General features: G+C 37.8%; 1 protein-coding gene across 1 annotated transcript in view; it reads right to left on the reverse strand.

The window, feature by feature from the left end:
• Positions 1-1,012: 1,012 nt before the first annotated feature.
• The window catches only part of SCP2 (sterol carrier protein 2), a 60,161-nt gene continuing 48,486 nt past the window's right edge, over positions 1,013-12,687 (reverse strand). Inside the window, exons 13-16 of the mRNA XM_048860235.2 lie at positions 12,134-12,227; positions 8,028-8,157; positions 5,059-5,138; positions 1,013-1,861 (exon numbers count right to left, since the gene is read on the reverse strand). Coding sequence (XP_048716192.1) covers positions 1,766-1,861; positions 5,059-5,138; positions 8,028-8,157; positions 12,134-12,227 — 400 coding nt within the window. The 3' untranslated portion in view covers positions 1,013-1,765. The remainder of the gene's footprint in view (positions 1,862-5,058; positions 5,139-8,027; positions 8,158-12,133; positions 12,228-12,687) is intronic.

The raw sequence follows: 12,687 nt of genomic DNA on the forward strand, positions 1-12,687 counted from the left end.
GCCTCATGAAGCTGAATGAAAACCACCCTGAGTATCAGCCTTTTGGGTTTTGTATTCTTTTCCAATTTTTTACTAGTAGAGGGATACCTCTATCTTAACATGCTTGTACTTGGGTGTTTGGTTTTTTTAACTCCAGAAGATGGCTGGTAGTGGGCATGTGGATAGAATTCACAGAATTTGAGAACATGTCCATAGAATATTTCCTTAAACACCTAAAACTGCCCCAGGTTAGCACTGCTATCTAAAGAATCACACATATTTCAGGGTTTCGGGGTCATATGCTTAAATCCTGAAACTTATTTTCATCTAAACTTTTGTAAGTGCAATAAGCTGTGTCATCTTCAATTGTATTGGAATCTTTCATGTAACTCTGTTTTAGAGGAGATGGGAAAGATTGTTGCTTAACCATCTGTAATTTAGGCAGGGGATACCACACTGGGCATCAGAAAGCTTCAACCTGTGAGTGATCTGATCCTCCCTGTTGCTATGACAAATATATCAGTTATTTTGGGGCTGATAGCCAAGATGGTCTTCCAAATTATTAGGTAAAGCTATTTAAGAATTATAGGTTCATTTGGTGTGGTTTAATCAAGCTGATACTTAGATTAATTCAAAGATTTGATGTTAATCCATTTTATTTTAATTTCATAGAGTCATAGCATCATAGAAGATTAGGGCTGGAAGAGACTTCAGGAGGTCATCTAGTCCAACCCCCTGCTCAAAGCAGGGCCAACCCCAACTAAATCATCCCAGCCAGGTCTTTGATTCATTAATATGTATATTTTATGCTTTTTGCTTGTTTAGTTTAGCCAACAAATATATGAAATCAGAACCTTATGTGAGATATTTCTTCCCCAGACACTGGGTTCTCTACAATGAATCCTGCAGTAGATAATAGACTACTCTGTCACCCACTTGGTGAAGGTCCATAGAAAAACTGGCCCCAATAGTCGTCACAATATGCACCATGAAAATCAATTTGTATAATAAAATATGACAAAAAAGCCACACAGAACAGGAAAAGCATATTTAATTTTCTATTAAACATTTGACCAGAATACATTATTTCTCCAAAACCAAATACAAAGGAATAAGAATTTTTTACAGTATTAGGTAAGAACTTAAAAAGAATTATCAACTCAAGGAAAATATTTAAACAAAGCAGATTTTAATATGTTATCTGATTTTCGCCATTATCTTATTTCAAGGTGATGAGGCATTACAATTAATGCTGTGAATCTCAAAGCAAGTTCTGGTCTAACCACTAATTCTGAATGTTTTTATTTACTTACAGAGGTTGGTTTTTTTTTTTAATTTCCAAAGCAGTAGTATGGAAAATATTTTAAAAGCAGATTCCCAAGAGTTTAAAAAGAGTTATGTAGCTGTAGTGATCCCTCTCAAAAATAATTTTAATTAAAGAAGCAATTTGTTATAAAGTTCAATGACAGCAAAGTGACCTTTCTCATTAATAATATGTGAGGCTTTTAAAAATTTCAGACTGGTTAACACCAATTTTTGTTCATATAATTCCTTGCATTATACTGTTTATAACCATTATGAATGTCTCAGTTTAGTCTAAAGTCACAATGACTACATTCACTTTGCCCTAGACAGATATATGGAGTTCAGCAAGACAGATGAATCTGATTACCCAAATTTAGAAAAACCTGTACTACTGTTACTTTCCATGTCTAGTTCCACTCTAAATGTTGACATATATATATATATATATATCGAGTCTTGTGTGAAGTGCAGTCAAATGAATTCAAAGTTTAGCTTTGCCTGGCTGAAGCTGTAGGCTCTGAAGCTTCATAGCCATGCCCATGTTCCCAGAAACCTTCAATTTACCTTGAAAGAAAGCCTGCAAAGATGAAATGAAGAATGTTATTTTGTCCTTTGGATGCTTCTAATCCTTTCAGGTGACAATGTCTTGTCCTTATTGCACCACTTCATCCAAGGTATATACTTAATATTCTGAGGCTTTAAAATAGTATGGCAATACAGAATATGAAAAGACTTTGTAGCGTGGGCTGTAATTTCTTTAAAGACCAAACACATCACCTCTCTGGCACTTACATGTAGACTCAGTTAAAGAACCAAGGAAAGAAAAAAAAAAGGAAATCATATGCCTGCTTCTCTACAGTTATTCCCCATATCAAAATACTGCATTATAAACTGCTTTACATATTTTACCTTTTAAATACTGAATCCAAAATGGGATTATAAAGGAAACCGCCAACCCCAACCGTCTGTGAAGAACGTGAGAAGAGAATATCTAGAATATGGGCATTTGAGAATTAGGTCCCAATCCTGCAGAGATTTATGCATGTGAGCAGTCCCAACAAAGTCAATGAGATGATTTACACATGTAAAGTTAAGCACATATGTAAATCTTTTCAGGATCAGGGCCTGATTGAACTTCCTGAAGTTTATATATAGTGCTACGCAATTGTGGTATCTAAGCAGTGAAGTATATTAAATGTCAGAAGTCTCCTTCACAACATAAGGAACGACTTGGACCCCACAAAAGCATGTCAGAACCCCTGAAATTTCAATCACAGACCACAAAACAGAGTTAATGGTTACTTCAGACAAATTATATAAAAATATTGGAAAGCAAAGGTGTATTTGGAAAAATTAGGACAGTATTCTATCTAAATATCTTACCAGGCTTGGCAAAAAAGTTTTGGGATTGGTTTTTTTTATTATATTCTCAGCTTTGCAAAGCAAGTGTACAATGCAAAGAGAAATTAATTTTCATAAATTTCATTAAGCCACCATCATATATGTTGGAGGGGGCTGGTGATGAGGAAAGCCAGACATTCCCGAATTGAATGGGATGGCTAATTACTTCTTTCTTTCACTTCAGACTGCTTCCTTTCTGTATGCCATGAAGCCTCCTCACAAGTGATTCATAGGCTACACACTGGAGTTCAGAGTGGAATATGCTTAACATCAACTGAAAAGTATTCCGAGATTGAGCATTATTGGCACTACTGTCCCCAAACAACATTAACTGCTCTGTAGTGACACCATGCAGTAACTATATGATTCTGATAAAGGCACTTTAGGGTTTAGGGTCATGTGGATTAAATGGATTTTTAAAGAGAGATTTTTTGTTCTCGTCCCCATATTGTGTCAGTACAGGACGGTTATGGTTGTTTGGATTTCCATACTTTCACATATTTGGATATTTAAGTTTAAGGTTAAATCTGAATTCCTGGGTTTGCAACATTTGTTATTTGGGATAATTAGAAAATCCCTATAATGTATTTTACCCTAAATTAGTGGCGGGTAAATTCAACCTCAACTCCATTTTATCACACTGTTAGCCTGGGAATTTCCTTGAGTACTTTTAATAATAAAACTCAAGGAAATTCCCAGACAAAAAGCGTTATATATGAACCGCAAGCAAGAATACCAAAGAGAATGTTACCCTGAGATATTTCTGATGGTTTGAAAATATAAAGTAGCCACTTAAAATTAAAAATAATTTAAACTTTTAGTCCAGATTCACCAGTATGTTCTGATGGCTTTATGCCACTCTGAAGCAGAGCAAATCAGCAGGAGCATACTGGCCAATTCAACTGGGGGTTTTTTGGTTTGGTTTTTTTACAGCTGCCTTGAATCACCAGAGCAGCACAAAACAGCCACAGCATGTACTTCTGTTTCCTTCTTTCCCAAATTCTCCCTGCTGCTTGTGCCTGCCTATATCTCCCTGTAAACTACACCAGTTTCTCCCTCCTTTGTGCACCCCACAATCCCCTGCATACATATAATAATTTCCCCCTCTTCCTCTCCTGCAACCTTCAGACCTCAAATTTCCCCTCCTCGCCTACCTGGTGAATACATCCAGTATAATATGTAGCTTTTCAAAACAAATGTTTAGGATTAAAAGGTCTTTCTTGCCTTTATTTCAAAAATGAAAGTTTGTGTGTCACAGAAACTAGTTAATAAAAATCAGAGAAACTCAAGAATTGCCCTCTTTCTCAATGGCCATCGTCTCAATGGGACTGAGCATTAGCTGCCACCCTCAGTCAAACTGACCACTGCCACCACTTGTTTCCAATAAGTGAAGCCCCCTAAACTATCAGAAGGCAGAGAGGAACACTAGGAGAAACAATCCCTTATAAAAATGACCATCTGAGAACAGCCAGTGTCTTCAATCCCATTGAGAATAATGGGAGATGACAGCCATTTTGAAAGAGACCAGTTCTATGTGAAATTCTATGCAGAAGAACAAAATTCTTCATCATCTCCATGCTAAAGGAGAAACTTTCACTTATGAAGAACAGGGAAAAAATGACCATTAATCCTAAAATTACTCAAAGGACTCATTTTAAATTAATAAAATTTGCTTGTAAACTAATTAATATATTTGCTCGTAAAGTCTTACAAAATTGTAGTCTGTATTCAAAGAGTGAATGCTGTGATTTTGGTGAGGATATGCTGTATTCTTTGTACACAACAAACTGGTTGAATCTCTGGTTTAAGTGCAAAAATGCTCAATTAATCCTTAACTATGGAACTGTGAGTGGCACTTTCATAATTTCTAAATGTCCCAGTAGTGCAGTTACAAAACAGCAGGAATTTAATAAACAGAGTTTCAAGAATGAGAGAGTAACATTTCTAGAAGCAATATATGACTCGCGTACCTACAGAATCTTAGAATTGTGGCACAGTAAATTGCCTTGTTTTAGACTGTTCAGTACTTACGTGTTCTGTGACTAGTGTACTTTCTATTATTCATTTCTTCAGCATGTAGCCTTGTTATAGTCAGGCTGAATCATGAAGCAATTCCAAAACAGGAAATTGTTTCATTGCACTTACTTATTGCCAGGTAAACATTCTGCCAAGTACACTGGAAGTATGCTAGTGTAAAACCCTATATTTGCTATCCTTTAGATCTAACAGGTGTTCAAAAATACTTTTACATAAAAAAGCCTTGATCACTTCACCAAAAGAATCCGGGAAAAATAGAGGTGTTGCTTCACAGCCTATGTAAAATAAAAACAGTTACACGTATTCATCTTTTCATTTAATCTTCATTTTACTTACTGTCTGTGGATTTATTTTGCCAGTCATTAAAGCCAACAAGTCAGAATCAGCCATTGTAATTGTACAGTCAGCCTTCTTATCTGTAACATATAACAGAGACAGAGTTTCACGGTTTAACTTCAAGTTGAGAGAGACAGAGCACTCTCAGTCATGAGTCACATTACAGCTCCTGAGAATGTAGGGCAGTGGAATGATTTGGTCTATAGAGTCACATGCTGCTTATTAACAGAGCTCAGCAGAAGGTGGAAGGAAGGGATAAAATATAACAAGCCTAATGAGCAGGTATAGCAGCATAGGTACAGCATAATCACCAACAATTATTTGTCAGGTAAGTGTCAAAAGGAACTTGATTGAGAAACCCTGTTACATAAGGATCAGCAAGAGTCCCTGACAGGGCTTTACAATATAGCTTATATAGTCAGACAGTACTTAGATTTAAGTATTACAGCATTTGCTACAAAATAAATCCATTAATAATAAAAGGGCACTGGGATTAGATGGGCTGGAGTATAGCAATAAGATTTAAAATCTTTCTCTAGACTGCTAGTTGAAATCAGAGCCAGGTCACTGGCAACTGGAAGTTGCTAATATCTGAGGACTGTTTGGGCCCTGTAAAGTGAGTCTGTGATCACAATCCAGTTCCAAAAGTATTAGAGTCCACAGCAATAATCCACCACAATTGTTCATCTCAACTGAGATGAGGGAGAGATCCTCAACCACACTTTAGCCCCTTTATGCTGGGGAAAGGATCAGACATAAATGGCCTCTAGAAGTCCTGGCTGGTTAGGATTTCCCTAATGCTGGCACTGCAGAAAAACAACTGTAAAACTGTCTTATGAGGACCTCTTCACAAGCCCAGCTGCAGGGGTTGTGCCAAGTGTGGGAGGGAAACATCAGATGTGGGGTCCAGCACACAGTGCAACAATGATCTTAGGGGCCACCACAGCCCCCAGAGCAGCCTAGGATCAGGAGGGATCAGGGGCCTCTTAAAGCCTCCCCTTCTCCTGATTTGTGAGTTTTGTGTTTATACCTCTGAGGGTGTGTCTACACTGGAATCAAAGACCTGCAGCTGGCTCAGGTCAGCTGACTCAGACTCACAGGGCATGGGCTGCAGGGCTATACAGTACAGTACATCTGGGCTCTGGCTGGAGCCAGACTTTGGAACGCTGCAAGGGAGGAGGGTCCCAGAGCCCAAGCTCTAGCCAGAGTATCAACACAGCAATTTTATCGCCCTGCAGCTCAAGCCCGAGGCAGCTGACCCGAGCCAGCTGTGGCAGTGCAGATGTACCTTTGGAAAAGCAGCACAGAACATCACCTGCAATGGGCATGACAAGATCTACTCTACAGAGTCCCCCCAGACCCAGCTTGATGCTCATTTGCAGGGAAGGGAAATGTCACTTCCTGTTCTGCTCCTGGGACTACACAGGGGATTTTAATATTTGTGAAAGGTGCTGAAAATTAAGTAGTACTATTTTGTATTAGGTTTGGGAAACATACTTAATTCCCCATTCACGGAGAAACAGATCCTTATGTGATTAGTCAAAAGTTAACTCCAGGAGTTAGATTCATATTTTTTCACCCTTTTGGTATGTATTGTGAACTTAATTTCTAAGTAGCAATAAAAACATGGATTAGATGTTTATTTTCTCCAGAGACAGTTCCTGGAGATATGTATCACTACACAAACTCCAAGTTCAGGCATTTCCTGCCCAGAGCTTTTCAAAAGGAGGCATGCGTGTTCTGTTTTCCTTTGTACATTTCTTAACAAAAAGCTCACAGCCACAGCTGCTGAATTAGTGCAACCCCAGGAGATTTCAAGATCTCCTTAACTATAAGCCAGCTGAAAATGTTATCATCTATTTCATCTGTATCTGTAACCACAATGAGTTTTCTGACTTTCTTGAATGGATTTTAATTATGACAAAAGATAGGCCAGTATCTATATATAGCATTATTCTTTAATGCATTCATAACAGAAAGAATAATGCACTGAAAACATCTTCTCCTTAAACTAACAATACCTTACTTAAATTCTGCTAACTCAGTTGCAGTTGCAGATTCATGTCCAAGGACAAAATTACAAAAGACATGAACCATCCAATTCTCTGAAGTACATTCAGTGAACAAGTTTGAGGTATGTTTACTCTACCGCAGTGTAAAAGAGAATGTCAAATATTTCCACTATTTCTGTAATTCCACTTCCCCTACCAAGTTTTGTACCCTTACCCATGCAGCCAATGATGATTTATCTTCCCTCAACCCTGGTGATTGTAAATGGGGCTTGAAATTAACACGGTTTTGTTAGCTGACTGCTAGCAAAGTATCCAGATAAATGGGATAAATCTGGCCTATATGGATGTTCTTTGAGGGCGGGGGGGAGGAGAAAAAACAAAACAAAAAATGAAGAGTCCATGATTGGCAACACTGGCCTGTCAATATCACCAGCAGCCAATGACAGTTCTAAGTGAAAACAAGGGTAATCTGTGGGTGCAGCAATTCTGGACATAGGCCATGCATGCTCCAATTTTCAGCTGCAATTAAGCCTGCCCCCCAAATTTCAAAAACAATCTTCTATCTGTCCATTCAGGCATTTCTAGGATATCCACTGGTGTAGTAGCTACCCAATTTTGTTTATTCTGGCATTGGTCCTTCCAAGAGTCATATGTCTGTTATAATCTCCTCAAATACTGCCTATCTAACTGGGAAGTCTTAAAAAAGTGTCCTAGAAAACATGAGGGCAGAAGGAGAAGAAGAGGAACAGCACTTAATCTTAGCCATATCCAAACAATGAGGATTAAAACTTAACTTCATTTGTCAATGATGAAGTGGGGATTTTAAAAATAATGTAGTTCTTGTTTAACTAAAGTAGTTCATATTTTGTATCTAACCTTCAAGGAACTGATGGTTCCCTTTCATTCTGACAGTAATGGTGATACCGAAGGACATACTGGAGAGATAACATCACTGACCTGAATTAGTATCTACAGAGCCTTTACCATTTTTCACATCTACTATCCAAGTTGCTTCTTTACCACCAGGACCATCTTTTACTTTGAAGGCAAAGATACCACCAATTTTCTTGACAAATTGTTCTCCTTCCTGTAATGATCATGCACAAGTTACATTTGATGGACAAGCGAATCACTTCATTCCATTGGCTTTGGCACAATTAAAATAATTTGTTTTAACAGATGTTTACATCAAGCAGCAATAGATGAATCTTTCAACCTGTAATTAAAGATTTATTCAATTCATTTTGCTAAGCTTAATTTAACACACGCAAACCTGAATTTATGTACTATAGCTATTGTACATACACACATACTCTTCAAAAGTTGAATATCTGTTAATTTTTAGACCAATGGTAATACATAATTGCTTTAATTAAACGTAATCATTCCCCATTTTTCAGAGTTACCACCTCCCACCATACTGATAAAAGTCTACTAAAAACAAAAAGAACAAATAATTCCAAGGTCTCAAATAACACTGACATTTACAAATATAAGTTTGAAAGCAAAGAGGTAAATATAGTATTATAAAACAGGTAAATATTAATACTTGCTTGAAAATTACAGGCTTGCCCTACTATAATTTTTGCTTTAAGCTTGGAAGAAGGCCATGTTACCATTCTTGCATTATATCAAGATAGCAAGCAGCAAACACCAAATAAAAGCTGAAAATTCTTAACAGTAACTAGGGTGAGCACAATACACAAAGATTAACAACAGAAAAAGAGGAATATCAAAGACTAATTAAGTAACGCATAAATGCAACAGATTAGCAAAATTTGAATGAGAAATACAAAGAAAGTGGATAAGGAGAACAAGGTGAGATGTATCAAAAAGATAAAAAACTTTAATTAAACAAAAGCAATCAATACAACCCTTCAGGACAAAAATGGACAACATCTCAATATCTAAAAGACAAGAATGAGTTATGGCAAAAATACATCAAGGAACTATATATGATGACAGGCCTGAAAAACCTCAACTAGAGATCCATCAGGGAAGCCCATCAATAACTGATGAAAAAATCATGGCAGCAATAAAAAGACTGCTGAATGGAAAGTACTAGGATGTGATGAAATACCAGCTGAATTGTTAAAAAAACATAGGGGATGAAGGGTTGAGAGCCCTGGCAGATGTAATGAAGAGTATGAATGATTTTACCACTTCACTGTGTATCCGAATCCCAAAAAAGAACAACGCTACAGATTGTGAAGACTATAGAACAATCAGACTAGTATCGCATGCCTCTAAGATACTTTTGTGAGTTGTTCAAGACCAAATACAAGGAAAAATTGAGAAGGAAGAAAGTGAACAACAATATGGAATCAAACATGGATAGGGTACCATAAACAGCATTATGAATGTGAAGCTCATCTTAGAAAGATCAATAGAAATGAGGAAACAGCATACTTGTGTTTCATTGACTTCTAAAAAGCCTTTGAGAGAACCACTACAAATTTCTCAATATAGTAACATCTGTAGGGACTGATGGGTACAAACTCCCAGTAATGAGGCAATTAGTGTATACTGGAATTAGAAGGCAACTATATAGAGAGATGAAAATGGAAAACCTAACAGAGGTTAAGAAAGGTGTGAGACAAGGTTGAATAAAGTCAGTAACATTATACAACATTTATGGCAAGTATCTGATGAAATTAATTGAAGAAATGGAAGGTTTTAACATGAATGGAGAATGAGTGAACAATATTTGCTATGCAAATGACAGTGTTGTTGGCTGATTCAAAAGAAGGTCTGATGAAGTTAGTGACGATTATATATAAATATGGCAAAGAATATGGCCCAGAGTTGAATATGGACAAGACAAAAATTATGGGTGTATCAAGGATCCTAGGAGAACATGCAAGATTCCAGTGAACAGCACAACTATACAGCAAGTGAGAAATTATTGCTACTTAGGAAGCATCATTACAGAAGATGGAAGATCGGATACTGAAGTCAGCACCAGAACAGCTAGAGCAAAAGACATTCTGGAAGAATAAATATCTGATGAGAATGGACATGAATCTGAAGATTAAATTCCAACTTATAAAAACTTGTATTTGGTCTGTATTAAATCACAACTGTGAATCATGGACAGTCAATAAATTAATAACAAAAATTCAATCCTTCAAATTATGGTGTTATAGAAGAATTCAGAAAATATCATATATAACCAACTAAAAACTACTGGAAATGATTGGCACTCAGCAAAAGTTAGATTTTATGACAAGAAAGTTTTTATTTCAGGCCACATTTTAAGAGGTTGAGAGTGAGATGTATGTTTACAGGCACTGGAAGGGAAAGTTGATGACAGAAGAATGTGAGACAGAAAAAGAAGATCTTAGATGGATAATATGGTATCTTGGGTGGATCAAAAGGACGATTCACCCACAAAGAGATTAGCAGAGGACCATACAGAATGGGTTACCAAAGTTGCAAATCTCCAGTAATGGAGAGCCCATATTAGAAAAACACAGTGAACTACTAGCACCTGCCAGCAACTAGGAGCAAACTGTTTTAAGAACAAAGATCAGTTTGATATTCTTAGAGTAATCGAAGTGTTTTTGTAACTCATTTCACCTTCTGTGTACCAGAAACATAGCCTAGCAAATTCATAACAAATCACATCAGTTTCAAACTTTATATTACTAATGAAGAGAAGTGGACTACTTAAACGCTTAAAGTTAAGCACATGCTCAAGTGCTTTGTTAGACTGGGCCAGCGTGCTCATCATCTTGCAGGATCGAGCCTATAATTAGTAGCTCCTCTTCCAGCAACCTGTCAGAGGTGGAGGGAGGATGGGTTGAAATTTTGCAGCCATAGTAGCAGCAGCCTCTCTCAGCCTCAAAATCTTCTGTAGAGGTGGCAGAAACGCCCCACACTCACTCCACCCAAATTAGTATTGGTGGGCTTCCCACCCTGCACACAGAGCCCTTTACTGGTGTGGTTATTGTCAGTTTCAGGGTAAGTGCATCTGCATTTCCTCTCTGTGGTCCACTCCAGGAATACTGCCCAGTGAGGTCTCAGATCTCTAGCCATCACCTGTCTCTGGGCAGGGACCCTTGTCCCACTCCCTTCTGCATGGGGGTTTTAAGACTGCCCAGCCCCATGTCACACTGTAATATCCCCAGAAAGCCATCTGTCTACAGGCCAGCATCTGAGCTGTGCTTTCTCTCTGAAAACAATGACAGGGTTTTTACCAGTGACCACACAGATCTTTCTCAGCAGAGAATATTTATTTTAGGACCAAAAAAAGCGTTAAAAAACATGTAAAAAACAATAAGAGTTCCTACACGAATGCTAAAACCTTACCAGAAGTCACCCATCAGTCTTATGGGGCCCTAATAAGCAAAAGTCTTTCCAACCTTTCCACAAGGGTTGGTGCCCCCTTGGACAGAAGGTCCTGTCCACTTGCTGGATCAGTAAGAAGGACCTGTATCAGTTCAGCTTTTTGTACCAAAAGAGTCTCTGGAAAACCCAGTTTGAACAAGTATATGCAAACACCCCAGAAGGTGGTGCTTTGGAGTTGTTTACATATCCCAGGTTATTACTTCCCACGGTTTTTAGTTCCAGGAAGAGCTGTGATAATCCACCCCCACAGAGCAGAACACAATCATACATAATCCATCCATAAATTTAGTACAACGGTCCCCAAAAACACTCCATAGGATTGCAATATCTGTCACAGTCACCACCTACACAGTGCTTCCCAATCCAAAGTGTGGAGTGGAAAATCGCTCACTCACACAGACACCAACACCCGACTGTCAACAGCAACAACCAATTTTCTCCCTCAACACACATAGTGATCCTCTTAGTAGACTTAAGAAGGGGTCACATCTTTCATTTTAAAACACGCATGGATTCTGAAAAAGTTGATACAGCTTATGTTGAACAGCTCTTGCTCTGGACAAGTACATTTTTCAAGTCTTTGCATGTAGTGAGGCACTTGAGGTGTGAATTAAAGCTAGATGATCAACCTTATCTCTGAAGCCAAAGCATAACAAATAAAAAGTTAAGTCTCCCATTATAAAGACTTTTAAAAAATAATTAAAGTGATTTACCTCTTCAAGTTTCTTTTCAATCTCTTTGAAGACAAGATTGGCCTTAAATCCATCAAAAGTTGCGCTGGTGGGAATAGCCTGGATGCGCTGGGTGCTGAAATGAAAGGAAACCACTCATTTAAATCACTTAGGCTGTCTGTCACTGCAAAGTAAACTCAAGTTATCTATATTCAAGTTAGCCTGGCTCAAATGAGTGCAGCCACACTACAAAGTAACACTCAAACTGCACAGAGTGATTATGTTAGCAGCTGATGACTTATGCAAACTTAAGCTGTAGCCTATACCCTGACAGGCCAGCCAACTAGAGTTAAAAGCATCATCACACTCAAGTTAATGGCATGTGTGTGGGGATGGGATTCAAGCTGTAATGCAAGTTAACTCCGCAGTAAACACAAGATCTTAGAATAATGCAAAGAACCTAACAAATAACCCTCTATTACGTACAAATCTATCTCACCTAGAGCTACATATAAAGGCACCAAGTTCTGCTCTCATTTACCTGGATGTATACACAGAGTAACTTTTAATTACTGGAGCCACCGAATACAGTACAT

The sequence above is a fragment of the Caretta caretta genome, chromosome 8, assembly GCF_965140235.1.
Source record: "Caretta caretta isolate rCarCar2 chromosome 8, rCarCar1.hap1, whole genome shotgun sequence".
Classification (NCBI taxonomy): Eukaryota; Metazoa; Chordata; order Testudines; family Cheloniidae; genus Caretta; species Caretta caretta.